This window comes from Hyla sarda, chromosome 3 (assembly GCF_029499605.1).
Source record: "Hyla sarda isolate aHylSar1 chromosome 3, aHylSar1.hap1, whole genome shotgun sequence".
In the NCBI taxonomy this organism is placed as follows: domain Eukaryota; kingdom Metazoa; phylum Chordata; class Amphibia; order Anura; family Hylidae; genus Hyla; species Hyla sarda.
The window spans coordinates 329,974,139-329,993,880 of NC_079191.1; the positions used below are offsets into that span (position 1 = coordinate 329,974,139).

Below are 19,742 nucleotides of genomic sequence, written 5' to 3' on the forward strand. Positions count from 1 at the left end.
CACTATCACTACAAACCCCCAGTTATTCTTTGCAATTCCATTTAAGCTTTTTAAAGTATTGTATGGTATGCAGGTATAAATACCCAAAAAATAGAATAAAGGTTTTCATTTCCTATTACCGTATTTTTCGTCCCATAGGACGCACCGGCGTATAAGACGCACCCAATTTATAGGTGCAAAATCTAAAAAAATAAAGATTTTGAACCCAATAGTGGTCTTCAACCTGCGGACCTCCAGATGTTGCAAAGCTACAACTCCCAGCATGCCCGGACAGCCGTTGGCTGTCCGGGAATGCTGTGAGTTGTAGTTTTGCAACATCTGGAGGTCCGCAGATCGAAGACCACTGCATAGGAGGTAATGCTCACATGTCCCCGCCGCCCTGGATGTTGCTCCATCGCTGTCGTCGTGTCCCCGTCGCTCTGGAACGTCTCTGCTGCCGGCCGGGTATCCTCGCTCTCCGTCGCCGTCATCACGTCGTTGCGCACGCCGACGCACTTACGCGACGACGTAATGACGAGGAAGGAGAGCGCCGGCCATACAGGGGATCCCTGAACGGAGAAGACACAGAGGAGGCAGGTAAGGTCCCTCCCGGTGTCCTGTAAGCACTAACCCGGCTATTCAGTCGTGCTGTTCGGGACCGCCGCGGTGAAATCGCGGCGGTCCCGAACAGCCCGACTGAACGGTTAGTGTCACTTTCCCCTCAGACGCGGCGGTCAGCTTTGATCGCCGCATCTGAAGGGTTAATACAGGGCATCACCGCGATCGGTGATGTCCTGTATTAGCCGCTGGTCCCGGCCGTTGATGGCCGCAGGGACCGCCGCAATAGGGGTGTATTCGCCGTATAAGACGCACCAACTTTTTCCCTCCAGATTTGGGGAAGAGAAAGTGCGTCTTATACGACGAAAAATACGGTAATTTCTATTTTGCGTTTGCATAGTAGTCAGATTGTGCGCAGGAATAAGTAATTCTATTTGGCTTCTTTGTGTACAAATGTCACACAATGGATGTCAGCTGCTTTACTGATGACAAAGAAAAAATCTGTTACAATTTTGGTCCATTATGATAATATAATAATATAGTGCATCTAGTAGAATAATCTAGCATTCATTTTACATTAACAATTTCACAATAATAGTGCAACTTTGCTTTCATAATAAAGTAGTTTACTAAGAGTTCTCATAGTATATGACTATATAGGTCTACTAAGAGTTAGGAGGTCAGAGGAGACCTAGTGCTATTGATTATTAAAAGAAATGATTTCTAGAGCTGGGCCAGAATGGGTTACTGTCCCCAGAGATTAGTGCCCCCTCCCCCCCCAATGTGAGTAGCATCAGGTCAATGTCATCTTCACCTGTGCTTTTACAATAGTGCAATTAATATGCCATTGGTAGCATATGTAAGGTGCATAGCTTTAGAGATTTTCACAGTTTGGGCAGATCTCAGGTTTATAAATCAATTGTCGCAGCATCACAGCTCAAGATTTAAGGCCCATTTAAACTCAAACATTATCCTAAATCATTGTTATCGGCCACACACTGCCATGTGTAAACAGGTGATATGCAGCCAACAAAGATGAATTTAACGGGCCGCAGAACAAGGACCACTCATTTACACAGCACATTGGCCCATGTAAAAGGGCCCTTATTATAACCAAAACTTTATTCGGAGGACTTGATGAGGGATCTGCAAACAATGTCAATGTTCTGGTTCATGATTATTCCGAAGAATCAACAGATAAGCAGGGCTATTATTGAACTATGCTGTCAAGCTGGTCCATTTAGTTAATGGAAGAAAGCAACATCTTCACCGCCTACACCCACTTTACTGGTCAAACATGATGTTCTTTCCTAGAAGACATAATTCGTGACCCTCTATAGAATATTTGTGGTCAAGGTCCTGTGTGTGGCTGTGTTTATAACTAGTAGAAGATACAGCATTGCATGTCTTATTTCCAGGAATAGATCTTTTAGTGAAGAACCTGTTCTTATATTACACATTGTGACAAATGAAGAATTGAAAGTAGAAATAGACAAACCGTTCATGCAAGACTTGTTTCATTTCATTGTCCCGATGAGTTATTCAGTGATGGTATACTACAGCAATATTACACAAACTATTTGACCACTAAGAAGGCAACAAGAAGCTGTACATCAGTGTGTACTGAACTGGATCAGGCCATAATAAATACTTTGGAACTTGAGACTGGGTGATGCACATGTAAACAAGAAGCCAAGACATTTGTCACTTGCCATATTTTTTCGTCCCAGTATGATAACAAATAGATCTGATTCACAGACCAATTTTCCCAGTTTGGTCAACACATGGAATTATATGGGCAAGTCCATTTGTCTTTTATTCTCTTCAGTTTCTCAAAGTTCAACATCAAACATGGCATACTTTTGCAGAATTGATAATGAATGGAGGTGGATTTAACAACATGGGTTGGTATTTTTTAGTACTACATTCTGATTTGTACATAACATTTGAGCTGTGCATAGTGCTGAACACAACCAGTGGTAAGGTACACATTTGGCAGCAAAACAAAAACCTGTTCAATGATATATATCTTTTACAGTTAAGGCCACACATGTCTAGGTTTAGTGTTATAAAAACAGCAGAAAGAAAATGACAAAGCATAGAATTCCTTGTAATAAATTGTAGGACATATAAAAGTAGTTGGGACCATAGCCATGGTGACCCTCTGTTGGGGGGGGTGATTGATGACTTCTAGCCCTTGAGGACTACGCCACAAGTATAAAAAGAACATTGCACCCATTGTATTTTTAAGGACCATTTGTATTCTTATGAATAATTATGAATATACTGTATTTTCATTGCAAGTTGGGAAACTTGTTAGTCACATGTAGATAAATCATTATTTTAAATGAATGCTGGGGCCTATATACAGTAGAACAGTACATAAAATGGAACTATCGATATCTACAGAAACACTGAAACTTGATACACTTACATAACTGTAGGTAAGATGGTCTTGTAAATGATATATGGTAATGCTATATGTTTAATTGATAAAAACGTGTGTGTGTGAACCTATGTAATACATTGAGTGCGGAATGCATCAGCCGCTGTCCATGCTATCACCACACTACCCAATCTAAGTAATACAAGCTGAAGAAATGAACTTATGCATAGCGTTAAATGTAAGAGTATATAAAAATTACATAAAGCCTTCATTTTAATGGGTAGAGCCTATTAAAGCAAAGGTTCCTGTTGACTGTGACGTACGCAAGCGACTATGAAAACCTGCACTATAAGTGATTTGGAGGCGATGCATGTCGGAGTGTGTTTACATATGCAGCATTTTGCAGCTGATGTGATACACTGACTATAGTTAGGTAGTTTACTGCTGGGAATTTCTTGTTTGGCCACTAAAGGGCCATACAATAAAAAAAATTAAAAATAACATAGAAAACACTCTCATACTGTATTCTGCAAATTTGCTTCCTCTCTATTTACATAGTAAGTCTGTAAGCATGGTGACGTTGTGGTTGCAGCAGTTAAAGGGCTCTGGCTGTCTTCCTCTCGAGCTACACATTTTTCTTTCGGTGTATGCATCCGATGCGCATCCAGCATTTCCAGCAGCAAGTCATAGAGAGGTACAACATTTTTGCACTTCATGCTGTAGAGATGTTCCATTCCCTTATTGCTGTAAAGATAAAAGTAACAAAACTTTTTACAATTTAGAAAATGTTTCAGTCCAAGAAGGCAATAATAGAAATTTTAAGTAAAGCTCCTGCTTTTACTAATGCTAGTAAACATATACATGTATAGAGTATATGCAATGCACAAGTTGCTGTTCATAGATATTTTATCTTTATAATGTTTTTATACTCTCCACTGATCTGAAGTTTTAAAGGGAATAGGTGTTTGATCGTATGGGGTCCGGCAGCCACTTTGTGCATCGGGAGAGCCGAGGTGCCAGGCAGAAGATCGCGGGGTCCCAGTGATCAAACCCCATGCAATTAGACACTTATCTCCTATTCTGTGGATAGGTGATATGTTGTTAAAGGGGTACTCCAGGGAAGTTAAGAAAAATAAACTTGCCCCAAAGGGACCACAATGCCTGTTCTGTGTCCCCTGCAGTTATCCATGGGGTTTTGGCAGCTCATTTGGCCCCTGATGTCTCCTAAATACTTTGTCCCTGTTTGCAGCACAGACTACAACTCCCAGAGGTCAGTGGAGGTCTGTGTTATGGCTGCCAGCTCACTGCTTTCACTGTCTGTGTGCATGCTTACATTGCAGCTCACACACACTGTACATGTATTTTCGACTATCCTTCCCCAGCAATAAATCATGCCATGCTGTGAATGGCAGCAGTCAGTGATTAGATCTTCAGCAGAAAAACAGCAGCTATGTGCTCAGTTGTGACTGAGAACCTTCACACTTTCACCCTAGTGGTAGCATGAGACAGAGTCTACAACCCACACAAGTGGCTCAGGTAGTGCAGCTCATCCAGAATGGCAGACCAATGCAAGCTGTGGCAAGAAGGTTTGCTGTGTCTGTCAGCGTAGTGTTCAGAGCATGAAGGCGCTACCAGGAGACAGGCCCGTACATCAGGAAACGTGGAGGAGGCCGTAGGAGGGCAACAACCCAGCAGCGGGGCCGGTAAATATGCCTTTGTGCAAGGAGGAGCAGGAGGAGCACTGCCAGAGTCCTGCAAAATGACCTCCAGCAGGCCACATATGTGCATGTGTCCACTCAAACGGTCAGAAACAGACTCCATGAGGGAGGTATGAGGGCCCAACGTCCACAGGTGGGTGTTGTGCTTACAGCCCAACACCGTGTAGGATGTTTGGCATTTGCCAGAGAACACCAAGATTGGCAAATTCGCCACTGGCACCCTGTGCTCTTCACAGATGAAAGCAGGTTCACACTGGGCACATGTAACAGAGTCTTGAGACGCTGTGGAGAACGTTCTGCTGCCTGAAACATCCTCCAGCATGACTGGTTTGGCGGTGGGTCAGTAATGGTGTGGGGTGGCATTTTTTTTGGGGGGGGGGCGCAAAGCCATCCATGTGCTTGCCAGAGGTAGTCAGACTGCCATTACATACCGAGATGAGATCCTCAGACCCCTTGTGAGACCATATGCATGAGCGGTTTGCCCTGGGTTCCTGCTAATGCAAGACAATGCTAGACCTCATGTGGCTGGAGTGTGTCAGCAGTTCCTGCAAGAGGAAGACATTGATGCTATGAACTGACCAGCCCATTCCACAGACCTGAATCAGATTGAGCACCTTTGGGACATCATGTCTCGCTCCATCCACCAACGCCACATAACATCACAGACTGTCCAGGAGTTGGTGGATGCTTTAGTCCAGGTCTGGGAGGACATCCCACAGGAGACCATCCACCACTTCATCAGGAGCATGCCCGGGTGTTGTAGGGAGGTCATACGGGCGCATTGGAGGACACACACACTACTGAGCCTCATTTTGACTTGTTTTAAGGACATTACATCAAAGTTCGATCAGCCTGTAGTGTGGTTTTCCACTTTGATTTTGAGTGTGACTCCGTATCCAGAACTCCATGGGTTGATAAATTTGACTTTCATTGATAATTTTTGTGTGATTTTGTTGTCAACACATTCAACTATGTAAAGACGAAAGTATTTCTTGGATTTGTTATCTTAGTGTTCCCTTTATTTTTTTGAGCAGTGTATGTGTATATATATATATATATATATATATATATATATATATATATACATATATCTTTTCTGTTGGGTTTAGCCTTTCACCCATATGTGATATGTAGTCATGCTTGACTTGAGCACTTCTCAAATAGAAAAATATCCCACAACATCCTGTCCCTTGTGTGCATATATTTAACAGTTAGTAAATATTGTTCCTTTATCAAGTATACCATCTTGTATACTTTGGAAGCCTTTTAGAGCCATAGTGTTTCACTGTAGACTTTTTCATTTAGGCAGAAGATTTATAACATGAGTCTGGGCCAAGTAATAGTGCATATTCCTTAGATTTCTTTGCCAAGCACGTCTTATTATTAGAGCAGATCAGAACCCTTTACTCTAAGAGGTTAAGATTTTCTAAAGAGCCTTATTAAAATGTACTATGAGTATCTAGTAAAAGAAAAAAAAAATCAGCCTTTATCTATGTGATATTTTAGTAATTCAGCTACACAACTTAGGATATGATGTATCAAAGCTAACTGTTTGGGAATGTATCCTGATTGAGAACGTGGGTATTCCTGGTCAAGTCCCCCGCCTTCCCCCCCCCCCCATGGACATGCATGCCCAATTCAGTCAAGCATGTATGTGGAAAAAAAGGAGAACAAAGCATCAGGGAATCATTACACCCTTATATGCATAAGATAAAGTCCTGCCAAAATCAATATAGGTTTGAATGACTTTGCTCCCATGTGTATGGACACCTTAAAGGGTCACTTAAAGGTTTTTTTTCAGCCAATTGTCATGTTTTTATGCTTGCTCATTTTTGGATATAACTAATTACAGCTTGTTGCGAGAAAGTTGTAAATGTTTTCATTTGCTTGCAAACATCTTCATTCATTTGTAATAGCAAGACCCACCCAAGCAATACAACACCCAAATAAACTCAACATAAGATGGTTGGTGGTTGTAAGGGGAAGTTTATTGTAACACTGGCTGATTTGTAACACAGGGCTTGATCTAGCCCTGTAATTGTTCTGGCACTGACAACGGTGAGGTGTCAAGTCAAACTGACAGTGGGACATATAAGTGATGCAGAACCAGTGAATAATAGATGGAACAATGGGTGGGTAAGCCTGATATTCTTTGCCGACAACCAAACCTGATATTTAGGCTTAATGATAAGACAAAGCTAACAATGCTTGTCTGATATCTAAAAGGAAAACAGAAGGCGCTCCCTGTGCGGGACCAGTAGGTCAGGCCCATAGGGAGGGGGAAAAGATCTATCCCACGCCACTTACCAGAGTTGGTTGTGTGCACACACACAACAATGGGAAGTGCCTGAAAGTGTAAATGTCATCATCCGCAGCCCTCCTTGATAACTATAAGTAGACAGATGGACCGTAAGAGTAGGAGATATCAGCGCTGGATGAAGGAGCCAGGAGGAGTAGCAGCATAAAATCAAGGCAGGTCTATTGGATGCAAGGCGTTTCGCTGCGCATGCGCAGCGAAACGCGTTGCATCCAATAAACCTGCCTTGATTTTATGCTGCTACTCCTCCTGGCTCCTTCATCCAGCGCCGATATCTCCTACTCTTACGGTCCATCTGTCTACTTAATGTTTGTCTGAGGAATATTAAGCTTAGGCTGCAGCACGTTGCAGTCTACGGCACATATCTTTTAAAATGGAGCATGGATATAGTAAAGTGCATTAATCATGGGCACAATAGATTGAAAGAATGAAGGAAGTGGAAGACCACAATTGATCCAAGTGCACTCAAACTGTTCTAGGTGCCCATCTGTCCATTGAATAGATATTATTAGTGTTTTGGGTCTAGGGATGATAAATGGAGGATAAATGCAGATAAATATTTAGAAGTTTACATAGGGACCTTGAACAAGTGGATACAAACTGATCTCCCCGATCACAGACTGTGTGGCAAGATAGGCTGTTATTGTGATGCTCCTTAGCATTGCAATTATTCAGTTGCTGACCAAATTGTGATGTTGTGTCTAAAAGGTCCTCCAGTTCTTCACTAGGCATCACTGCAATGAAATTTGGACTTATGCAGCCATATTTCCAGGTCATGGTTCTCACTGATTTGCATCAGAATGCAGAAGTGTTTTAGAACCAGAGAGTAGTCAAAGATCAACTAAGTCCAAGAGCAGAAAGTGCAAATGGTAGGAAAAGGGAAAATATAGGAGGCAAGACCTGATTGGATAACATGGTCAACACTCAGGCAGGTAGTAATGGGTATATGCAGGATAGAGGCAGTGGGAATGATCAGAGACTGATACGCATGAGGCTTTTGTCCATTAAAATAGGACAGTAGCTGATTTGTATTTTATTAAATTCCACCATAACGTAAAGTGCAATGTTTCAGCAGATATGAAGGGAATATGTCTCCAGAAAGCTGCACTTTCATTTTATGGTGGAATTTCATAAAACAGCTTCTAATGGCTTCCTGACCTGTGCTATGATCTTCTGTCTTGGGATTGGAGGTTATTATTAGTGTTGAGTGGCATAGGCCATATTCGAATTTGTGATATTTCACGAATATATGGACGAATATTCGTCATATATTCGCTAAATTCGCATATTCGTAATTTTCGCGTTTTATTTTCGCATATGCGAAAATTCGCGTATCCGAAAATTAGCATATGCGAAGATTAACATATACAAAAATTAGCAAATTAGCATATGTGAAATTCGGATGCCAGTCTCACACAGTAGTATTAGAGCCTTCTTTACACCACACAAGCTGGAAGTAGAGAGGGGGGATCACTGTGATGTGTACTGTGAAAAAAAAAAAAAAAAAAAAAGAATATTCGTCATTACGAATATATAGTGCTGTATTCGCGAATATTCGCAAATTTGTGAATATGCGATATTCACAAATAAAATTCGCATTGCGAATATTCGCGAGCAACACTAGTTATTATGTATGAAAATGTTGGATCACTTGCACAGTTGACAAAGTATGGTGCTGGCTCTTACTGTATCTTCAAGTATTGCAGGCTGATAGGAGGCATTGCTGTACACCAGTTTCCACGTCAATGTGTTGTTCATAGGGACATAAACTGTTATAAGAGGTGTCTGGCAGTGGTATCCCACCTCTCCTCAGCTGGCTCAGGCAGATCAGTGGGAAGGTAAGTATGGGCCCCTGTTAACTTTTCCTGTGCGGTCCCTTGTTGCTACCATAACTCTTTTCTTTATTAATATGCTAAAGCTGTACTTCTTATCTGCACTGGTCATAGCTATGATCAGTAAAACCAGCAAATAGGTAGCCACGTTAGGTGTCCTGGAAAATGGGGAGGAAGGGATGAACAGCTAGTGGTTTTATAAGTTTAACCTTCTATTCCCTAACCTTTTCAACATCTCTGCTTCTGACAGTGCTGCTGCACAGACCACCATTTAACATGGTGAGGGGGCCCCTGGTCTCCCCTGCTTAAGGGACCTAGTTGCAGCTGCAACCTCTGTGACTCCTATAGGTACACCACTGTATCCATCTATTTATGTGCTTCCTTCTTTTTGGATCTACTTCTATATTCAGCCCAAAAAAACTGCCACAAAAACTGCATGTGTAAATTCAGCCTTAGAAAGGATTATCAATTGTTGCCATTTAGGATCTGTAGCTTAGTTTGATATTTTTATTTAATGCCAATATAGTATTCACTATATAGCTACATCTTAACTCTGTAGCCAAATCATGATAAACTACTACTCATGTAAACTTTTTACTAATTATAATTTTTACATGCACTTTTATGAAGATAGAACCATTACTCATAAAGCTATGACGTCTGGCAAAAGTTGCTTTGGGTTTCTTTCCTAAGGCTACGTCCCTGCACAGATTTGATGCGCAGGATTTGTAACTGCAGATTTGAAGCTGTGCTCAGTCATTTAGTTTACATTGAGATCTGCAGCAAAAAATCCTGCGCATCAAATCTGCGCATAATACTGTATGTGTAAACATGCCCTAAGGGTACATACACACGTGTATATTTTCTGGTGCAGATTTGCTCCTGCAGATTATGCTACCCATTGAAGTCAATAGGGAGCAAAATCTGCTGGAGCAAATCTGCAGTAGAAAATATACACGTGTGAACATACCCTTACTCTTGATCAACAAAGTTCTACAATTACCCATATCTCTCCCTTTAATCTAAATCTTATCCCCATCCATGGTTGGACTTGATGAACAAATGTATTTTATTTATCCACACAAACCATTAGTAAAGTTCTCCTAAATTTAATATAGCACAGATTCCCATATGTACAGTCTCATCAAAGATTTTTTTTTATATAACCAGTGGTCTCCTAACTATAGACCTCCAGATGTTCAAAACTACAACTCCCAGCATGCCTGTTGGTTGTCTGGATGTCCACAGTTTGGAAACCACTGCTGTGGACTTGTGGTTTCCCAGTGCAGGATGTGGCCCTGTCTGGTAAATGTTGTCTTAGGTGCCTGTGCTAGGCCCCACTGCTCAAGGTGCTGCCTTGTATTGCATTCTAATTTATTGTATGTTGATTTCTAATATGTTTGTTATGTTGCATTTAATAAATGTCAAACATGCCTTTAAGGGAGCTAATACAGAGTAAACCATGGGATCCTGATGCCCAGTGGGATGCCCCCTAGCTTAGGCCTTAAATAGTGGGAGGAGCTAGTTAGGTTAGAGCTGAGGTAACAGTGTGGAGAGTGGTTAGAAGAAGTCTGTGGTAACCTGAAGGAGTCCTGGGTAGAAGTCAAAAGCCTGTTACCATGCTTCTGCAAGTGCTCCACTGCACAGATCCAATCTAGGACAGCAGGAAATAGAAAGCCTCAAGCAACTCTTGGTCCAAAAGTCTACAGTCCAAGCCAGGTGGTAAGCTTATCCTGGGAAAGCATTGCAGTTAGTCTAAGTCAGCGTGGGTGTTCTCAAGTCACAAGTCTAAGGCCTAAAAGTCAAAGTCTAAAGCCCACATTAACTAAAATTCAGTCAAGTGAAAAGTACTACAAGTCCAAGCAAGGCAAAATGATCCATTGGGTAACTCTGCATTGTCTTCATTGTTAAGGATTTCAACATCTATCCTGAACCTCAGTAAAAGGTAGTTTCCCATAACCCTGCATCTGTAGTCGTTATTCCCCAGTGCTTGGCCCAGAAGAACTGCTATATCTTGGAGCATGGTGGTTAACAGTAGCCTGTGACTGTGAGGTGAGGGAGCCGGGATCCATCAATGTTTGCGTATCAGCGCATGTTGGGTATACCATTGCCCTCTCTTGTTTTTTTGTCTCATTGCACTTTATTCACATCTTGCTGCTATTTGTTTACTGTCACTATAACATCTGCTGCTAATACTATGCTGCTATCATGAGATCATGTTTGCACATGTCTAACTATAAACGATGAATTTATTACTTTGGCCTTATTTATTGTAATGGTTTGCTGCTAATATAGTGAGATTATTGTGATGCTATTTAGCACTTCTTAAACCTTGCATAACCTATACAAATTAGCTATTGTGGCCCTATATATATGATCATGTATATAGACATGTGCCTTATCTTGTAACTCATGCATTCAGTGGCAAAAATGTACACTTTATTTAACATGTAGAGGCACCTGCTATATTGATCATATCTGCGTTTTTTTTTTTAATTTGGAACATTCACTTAGACCTCAATTATTATACATTTGTACGAATTGCTGGCTCCCCCATTGTTTTTTAATTATGTATTTTGTGTATACGTTTTTTAGGGGTAATTGTTGGTTATATGTTAATCATGCTTACTAAACTTTGATTTAATCTTTCACAAATAGATATGTTTTCAATATTTTTGTGGCTTATTATTGTTTTGGGATATAACTCTGCATTTCCACTGCTCTGATTGTAAAAATATTTAATACAAAAGTCAAACCTAAAATGGATGCCATGACCTTTAAGACAGTTAAGCTATAGACAGCTGAACCTTTAGATAGAATTGCTGAGGTATGCACAACATACTATTCTAGTCACAGGCCTACCATATATGTGAAGGGTAGTAATGTCCAATCAGTATGCAGGTTAAGCATGACATAATGTATACACCCTTAAGTTAAAGATATACTCAAACCAACCCACTGGGAGGAGATATATAGAGATAAGTATATTTATGGATATAAGACTTAGTATAACCACGCCCACATATGTAAAGAACACACACATAAGTATGGTATATAAGGAAGCCTCACTCATTTATGGAGAACGAAGGAAGGCCTCACAAGTTACTAAGGAAGCCTCATTCATTCATGGAGGACCAACAAGGCATCATTCATGAAGTAACAAGGAAGCAAGACTGATGAAGCCAAGCCAAGCTAAGGAGGAAGGAGGTGGAGCCAATCCAGTCTGATGAAGGAGGAAGCCATCTTAGATGAACTTTCCATGATGGATCCAGCCCACACAAACCTCAGTTGGTGAGATGGTTCTAAGAACATGCCTACACTTCCTACTGTCATTATTGTAATACTTAAGCAAAGACTGTTATTTACATAAGATTTACTAGTTTGTTATGTCTGCCATATTTGTCTATGGGCCTAATAATAAATGTATAATTGTTTACTTAAATTGAAGTAATTCGAGTAATTAATTTACTCCAATCGTGACTGTGTCATTCAATATGACCGGTATAATTATGTAACACTGATCTGCATTGTTAAGGATTTCAGCATCTATCCTGAACCTCAATAAAAGGTAGTTTTCCGTAAACCCTGCATCTGGTGGTGTTATTCTCCAGCGCTTGGCCCAGAAGAACTCCTATACCTTGGAGTGTGTTGGTTAATGCTACCCTGGCGTCACGAGTGATTGTTTGTTTGTAGCTGCAGCCAAACACAAAAAAATACAACACACCATTATAGCCCACCACAGACTGTTTGTCCAATTATGTGTATGAATATCCCTGAAGAATGTATCTTCTTTGACTAATGGAGAGTAATGGACTGTACTCAAGCACCAAGCATCAAGCTCAATGTTAAAATGATGTGCTGTTTTCAAAATTTTGAAGCATCCAAAATTATACACACATTTCTTCAGGACTGTAACACAAGAAACATAATTTGTAAGGCTGGTTGGAGACATCGTCCATCTAGTTGAGCCTATGACCCTGCAGTGGTGATACAGAGGAAGGCAAAACAAATACAAAAAAACAGTAGGCTGGGTTCACACACCAGGAAAACCGGGAGTGAAACTGACATAGAGAAAACTGTAATGGAAAGAAATGCACCTGGAACCCTTTCTTTCCTTCCCCCCCTCCCCCCCCAAAAAAAATTGTAAAAAAATACTGTTTGTGAACTAAGCCTGAGGTAGAAATCAAAATTTCTTATCTCGAGGGGGGGGGATTCCTTGCTGACTCAAAATCATACTATTAGTCAATTCTCCAACTCTAGTACCTATACCCTGTAATTTTTTACACCCCAGGAATGTACCCAGGCCCCTTTTGATCTCTTTTATTGAGTTTACCACAACCACCTCCTCTGGTAAAAAGTTCCATAGTCTCACTGCCCTTACAGTAAAGAATCACATTCTGGTGAAGAAATCTTCATTGCTCTAAATGTAGAGGATGCCCCTTGTTAAAGTTAAAATCCTGGGTATAAATAGACCATAGGAGAGATCTCTGTATTGATATTGATTTTTGATACATTTATTTATGAAGTTATTAGGAATGGAAGTAGTTATTTTTTAAGGATTTTATATTCATTTACTTACCTCATATGTCTGATATGTGAAAGAATTAGAAGTAACTGAGCCAATCGTCTTTGCTGCTGTTGAAGGGAAAGTCCAGTTTTAGCCATAAAATGTACCAATGTGTCTATAATTTTATCCAGAATCAAATGAATTTGGTCTGTGTCTTCTAGTGATTCTAAGGTACTAGACAAAAATGTATATACACCTGGGAAAAGGAGAAAAATAAAAGAAAGTTAAATTCTTCTGATTGCAATATCTAAACCTTTCTAGGGGTCATCTTACAAAGACCACCTCTGTCAGCATACCATTTTTGGGAATAAGGAGATCACAAAAGGGGTTCCCCACCCAGGACCCCACAATATACCAATATATTATACGGATCATATAATACTACATTTTAGCTGCAGTATCTATAGCTTCTGACATCAAAATCAGAAGACTGTCTGAGGTGCTGATACAATCTGTAAGTTCTTGTAGAAAGTGAGAAAAATAATATAAGTCTCGCTATGGCAAGTATGGCAGACCTGTTTTCACACAGACCCCAACAAACCCTGAAGAATTTTACACTTGACTGGGTTTGTTATTTGTGTACAGTGTACTGCTATGGAGGAGGCAAAGTGACATTGTGATAACAGGGGATTATCTGTCTACATACCTACGGGGGGGGGGTTGTTATCTACATACTCACTGGGAGATTCCATACCGACCCACTGGGAGCATCTACCTAATGGGGGCAAATTACCTACCCACTACCACCAAGTCCCCTTACCTTCCCCCCAACATGTTTTCCTACTCACTAATACTATGCAGGGCACCAGCAGAGGCATTATTTGGAAAATACTTGTATGGAGCCTAGCATGTTTTTCTGGCAAATTCTCCTGTGATGAGCCATTATTGGAAGAAGTCTTTATGATGGTCTGAGCAAAACTGAGGAAAAATAAACAACTCCTCAAGGACACCCCCTGTAAGTCACTAGTTGTAACTGCACTGTAATCTGTTATACATCTGCAGAGCCTGTGTAGAGCTGGGAGCCCCATTATATGGCCACTGTATAGGAGATATCAGTCTGTTTACAGTTTTTATTCAGTATCAGTATGGTGATATAATCCAGTCACTGTGTGGTGGTAATGTGCAGTCATGGTGTGGTACAATTATTTGTCCCCTGTATAGTGGTGTTATTAGTGATATGGGTCCAGTCACTGTATGGTGGTAATGGTAGTGGTTATTGGTCATACTGGTTGAACCCTTTGTATAGTGGTGATATTGCTCTCTGTATAATATTTTTTTTATTTAATAACAGTATGATATTAGCCACTCTAGTAGTAATATTTTTTCCTGGTGTGGAGGTATTATTTTATGTTTCTAGATCCCAAGCTATGAAAAAAAGCCATTGTGTGATCCTGGTGAGCAGCAATGCATGCACTGTATACCACCATTCACTTACATTCACAGGCCAGGGCAATGTACAATATTCTGGCTTGCCCCGGTTGCTTCCAACCCACGCTAAGATAATGATTAAAGGAGAACTCCAGACCGTAAAAATTGTCCCCCATAGTGCCGGCAGTAAAAAAATAAAAATGTAAATACCTTCCTCCGCTCCCCTGGGGCCTCCGGTAACCGTCTCCGGTTTCCGCCGCAATGCACTTCCTGGTTGCCGGTGGTCGGATGAATCAGCCAATCACCAGCCGCAGCGCAGTCCGACTCGGCCACGTCACACTGCCGCTCAGCCTATCGCCGGCCGAGTCGGACTGCGCTGCAGCTGGTGATTGGCTGATTCATCCGACCACCGGCAACCAGGAAGTGGATTGCGGAGGCCCTTGGGGAGCGGAGGAAGGTATGTACATCTTTATTTTTTTACTGCCGGCACTATGGGGAACAATTTTTATGGTCTGGAGTTCTCCTTTAAGGGGGTGAAGGAGCAAAAAAAATGCGCCTTCAGATGTGTAGACAAAAATCCTTGCATTTTCCCTGCATATTGCCACCATCCATTGGCCCAAGGGTCACCATGCTATCCAGGTAGCACACTGCACAAGTAGTACTGATCAAGGAGTACATGAAGGGCAGAATGATAATAAAACACAGATCACTAATCCACCAGTGTAAAAAAAAGAGGATGGTCAGGAAATTGTTAAAAAATTAGGCAACTGAAAGGAAAGACTAAAGAGTCTCTTTAGGACAAGCATTTTCATAAAACCCTATATTCATGAGAATCAGTCATATTTTTGTAAAATTGAACAGTACACTTAAAATCTATTAAAGTAAAAGAATATGCTTCATTCTAACCAGGACGCTGGTATACTTTCTTCAATAGCTACATTATAAACATGTCATATCTCATTATCTTTAATTACAATTTCTCTGTAAACGTATTTTGCAGCTTTTTAATGCTTTCTATCTGTCAATGAAATCACTATTATAATTTGCTCATAAATAGCAATCAGAAAAACAGCTTTAGTTTTAAATAAACAAGATACATTTGTTGCTTATAATTTACTGAGACAAAAATACTAAGATAAATTCGTTTTGGAAATCTTGTTGGCATAAGAAATGTTTCTGCATAAAGGGGTTCTCCGGTGCTTAGACATCTTATCCCCTATCCAAAGGATAGGGGATAAGATGCCTGATTGCGGGAGTCCCACCGCTGGGGACCCCCGTGGTCTTGCACGCGGCACCGCGTTTGTAATCAGTCCCCGGAGCGTGTTTCTCTGGGTCTGATTACCGGCGACCACAGGGCTGGCGGCGTGTGATGTCACGCCTCCGCCCCCGTGTGACGTCACGCTCCGCCCCTCAATGCAAGCCTACGGGAGGGGGCGTGAAACTTTAATGGTAGGTTTTTACTTAGTTTTGGCAGCTTTTTTAGGCCAAAAAAGCCAGAAAAAATGTCACTGCATCTTACTGCATTTTTTCTGGGGTTTTTTTTGCATTTTTTTTCTGTCGTTTTTCCCTTTGTGTGGAAATTGCGTTATTTTTCCTTGAATCCCCCATTGCAATTTTAATGATATGTTTTTTTTCTCCCATAGACTCCTATGGTAGAGAAACGCCAAGATTTCAGTGTGGAAAAAAAGCCCCATCATAGTCTCAACCTGCTGCAATTAAGAAGACTGCTACTAAGCTCAAAATGCAGAAAAATGTCAAAGAGGAGTAAATGAACACCAAAACAAAAATGCCATGTCAATCCCTACTGACTTGTAGCTAACATCTGACCGCAACACTTTTTCACCAAAAAATGCTTTGCTGGCGTTTTAGTCATTGTTTTTGAAAAAAAAAAAAAAAAAAGTGGAAACTTCACCTATGTCCAACAATCAGGCATTGCAATTATTGTCTTAATGACAGATTACATCACATTTGCCCTTAATAAAAGATTATTTGACAAGTTTCGATACTTGAATCCAAGTTTGCATTTCAACCATAATGGAATATCGCACTCTATAGAAACAATTTACAAGCAGATTTGGCTGTCAGTACCATCTTTACACTGCTGGCATCCAGTAATATACCACTCTACATGACATGACCTTGTGGAACACCAGTGGTTATCTGTCACCAGTCTCTTACATCCTCTATCCTCTCTCTCTCAATATGAATCTTTCAAAACCTGAGCTTCTTGTGCTTCTAACTTCCCCACATTTTCTACCGTCTTCCAGTGATCCAATACTAACTTCCATCACCACACTCTCATCTCCGAGTCTTTTCTCATGCTTTACTCGTTCTCTGGAAAAGGTATAGAAGGTAAGAAGGGAACAAAAACTGGTCTTGAGTGAGTGCTGCTCTCTGTTTCACACGAAACGATTCTTAAGCCACCACACTTGCAGCAAGCATTTAGGTTTATGCAGGGAATGTAAAAATGGACAACCCTAAACCGTATGATAATCGTGACGTGTTGACTGTACACTTTGGGATTATATATACTTTTTTTTGTTTTACTACTTTAAAAAAATTATAAAATAAATAAAATCTGACACCCTCTAACCTTTTATTATTATTATTATTATTATTATTATTATTATTATTATTTTGCCTTCAGAACCATATGGGGGCCATATGGTGAGATGTGAAGACACCATAAATCAGCAATTCTGGCATTTCATTTTTTTTCATGCAGTTTATCTCGAAAGATCAATAGTTTAGACATTTCCATGCAAGTTAATATTAATTTTTTATTTTTTTTTTAAAGGGGAAAAGTAAGCACTTATATAAGCTGGTATAATAATTCCTTTGCCTATACATCGTGATTAGCCAGAAATGTTCCTGTGAGCTGTCACTGTCACAACTGAATGCTCAGAAAAGATTTGCGGCTCATTAAAACTAAAAACAAACCAGATTAACTAAGGGTTAACTTCCTGGGAGCTCCGTTTGTCTCTTGGTGGAGGGGTGTGTTGTCTTCTGCCAGGCACCATTACATTTATGGTCAAGTCTGTAAGCCATGTGCTCAGATATTTGTGTAATAATTTGTTATTAAAATCAATGGCCCTCATTTACTATTGCAAACCCGACATGTTTTGTGGGGTTGTGCACCAGATTCTGGTGCATTGTGCCAGAATTTGCGCCACAAATTCTGTCTGCGCCAGAATTTGCGCTAGAATTTGCACCAGAATTGAAAAACTCTGACTAACTCTCCATTTTGCTAAGAAAACCAGAAAAGGGGGAGTGGCCACTGAGAAAAGGGGCGTGGTCACTGAAAAGGGGCATGTTCCCGACATTTTCATAAAAGCCCAACATATTTACTAAGATTTCCACATAAAATGTGGTGGATTTGAGCTGAGGAAAACCAGACAGATCAGAGGATGTATAAAAAAAGCAAAGTGTAGGGAAAGTGGGAAATGTAAGGAAACCTTAGTAAATACCATGGAAAATAAATTGTAGGTAATTAAAACCCACAAAGAAACCTACACAACACTCTTAGTAAATAAGGGCCAATGTTGATATTTTTAACCCCTTGTGGATGTTTTTGATATTTTTATTTTAAGAGACATTACTCTTTTATTGTTTCATCAACAGATGCATATAAGGTTTTTTTTGGGACCAATTGTACTTTTCCATGACAGCTTTTATTTCACCATAAAATGTACTGCAAGATAAAAAAAAAAGGGGTCAGTTTTTATGCAGTGCACTTCATCATCACCGCCTGAGGCAGACTATATCAGAGGAGCACCTTGAGTCAACATGAAGATAAAAAGGAGACCTCTGCCATGCTATTAAACTCATTAAACCTCCCTTATCTCACTGTGGGTCTGATTAGTCCCCCAAATCCACCAGCAACTGAATTTTAGCTTTTAAATGTCATGATTGGCATTGATCACAGCATCTAAAGGTTTAATGGCTGATGTCCTTCATTGACTGTCGGCTGTTGGTAGCCATTACTCACTGTCTAAGAAGTAAGTGCAGCTCGAGCACTGGCTTTATATACTCACTGTAGTGCATGATGTAAAAGTGTGTCATGGTGTGACAAGTACCAGATGGCCATACCATACAATTATGCCATGGGGTCCCTACTGGTTAAAACTGAGAGAGGGAAAGGGTCTTGCCTAGGGTTAAAAATAGTAGAGCATTGTCCCTGGTTAAATGAATGATGACATCTAATCTCCAATATCAGTCATTGATGGTGATAGCTGATAGTGTGGTGTGCCACGTGGGGGGGAATGAGGTATATGGGGTAGATGATATGAATCCCTAAATGTTTGTGATGCCAGGCCGTGGTTTTCCCGGTAACCATCCGAACAGTAGCACCGCTATCCCTAGGTTAGGCAGGGTAATAATAGTCCAAGACCAGGTTAGGGTTAATGGTAGCTTTACTGAGGTAGACAGATGGTAATAGTCTTTACAGCTAGGCCGGGATCCCAGAGAGGTGGCCAGTAACACAGAGGGGAGCTTGCAGCTTGCTGGGACTTGCAGTGTTTGGTCAGACTTCAACTCAGCCACGCTGACTATAATAGACTTGACTATAGACTTGACTTGACTGTAGGTAGTGACAGCAGACATAGATGACTTGACTTACTGACATGTGGCTGCTGGTTAGGCTTGAGGCCTCCAGATGTGCTGGACACTGGCTCTGAGACGTCTGGTCTTTACTGTATCTCAGCAGGAGTCATAAGAGAGAGATAGTAATGGCTGTCCCTCTTATAAAGGGGGGCTGAGCAAGAAACCCATAGGTCAAGCTGCAGATCACCTGGTAAGCTGGCGCTCCCTGAGTAACAAACATGTGACAACAACATCATGTGACTAACTCAAAGGTCCTTAAAGGTCCTTTATACCTAATACACCTTATATACAGTTAACACAGCAGGGGGGAGGACACTGCAGAAGAACCCCTAGAACACAGAGGGACTCAACCTGACAGGGCCTAAGTACTGTACAGGACTATATCCCGTACTGGGACATCACAATAGCATCCCCT

The 19,742-nt window shown here is 40.8% G+C and overlaps 1 protein-coding gene across 6 annotated transcripts in view; it reads right to left on the reverse strand.

The window, feature by feature from the left end:
- Positions 1-666: 666 nt before the first annotated feature.
- The window catches only part of ESR1 (estrogen receptor 1), a 305,869-nt gene continuing 286,793 nt past the window's right edge, over positions 667-19,742 (reverse strand). For all 6 annotated transcript variants that reach the window (XM_056567295.1, XM_056567298.1, XM_056567301.1 and 3 more), the window contains 2 exons: positions 13,370-13,553; positions 667-3,667 (listed from right to left, as the gene is read on the reverse strand). In XM_056567295.1, coding sequence (XP_056423270.1) covers positions 3,439-3,667; positions 13,370-13,553 — 413 coding nt within the window. In that variant the 3' untranslated portion in view covers positions 667-3,438. The remainder of the gene's footprint in view (positions 3,668-13,369; positions 13,554-19,742) is intronic.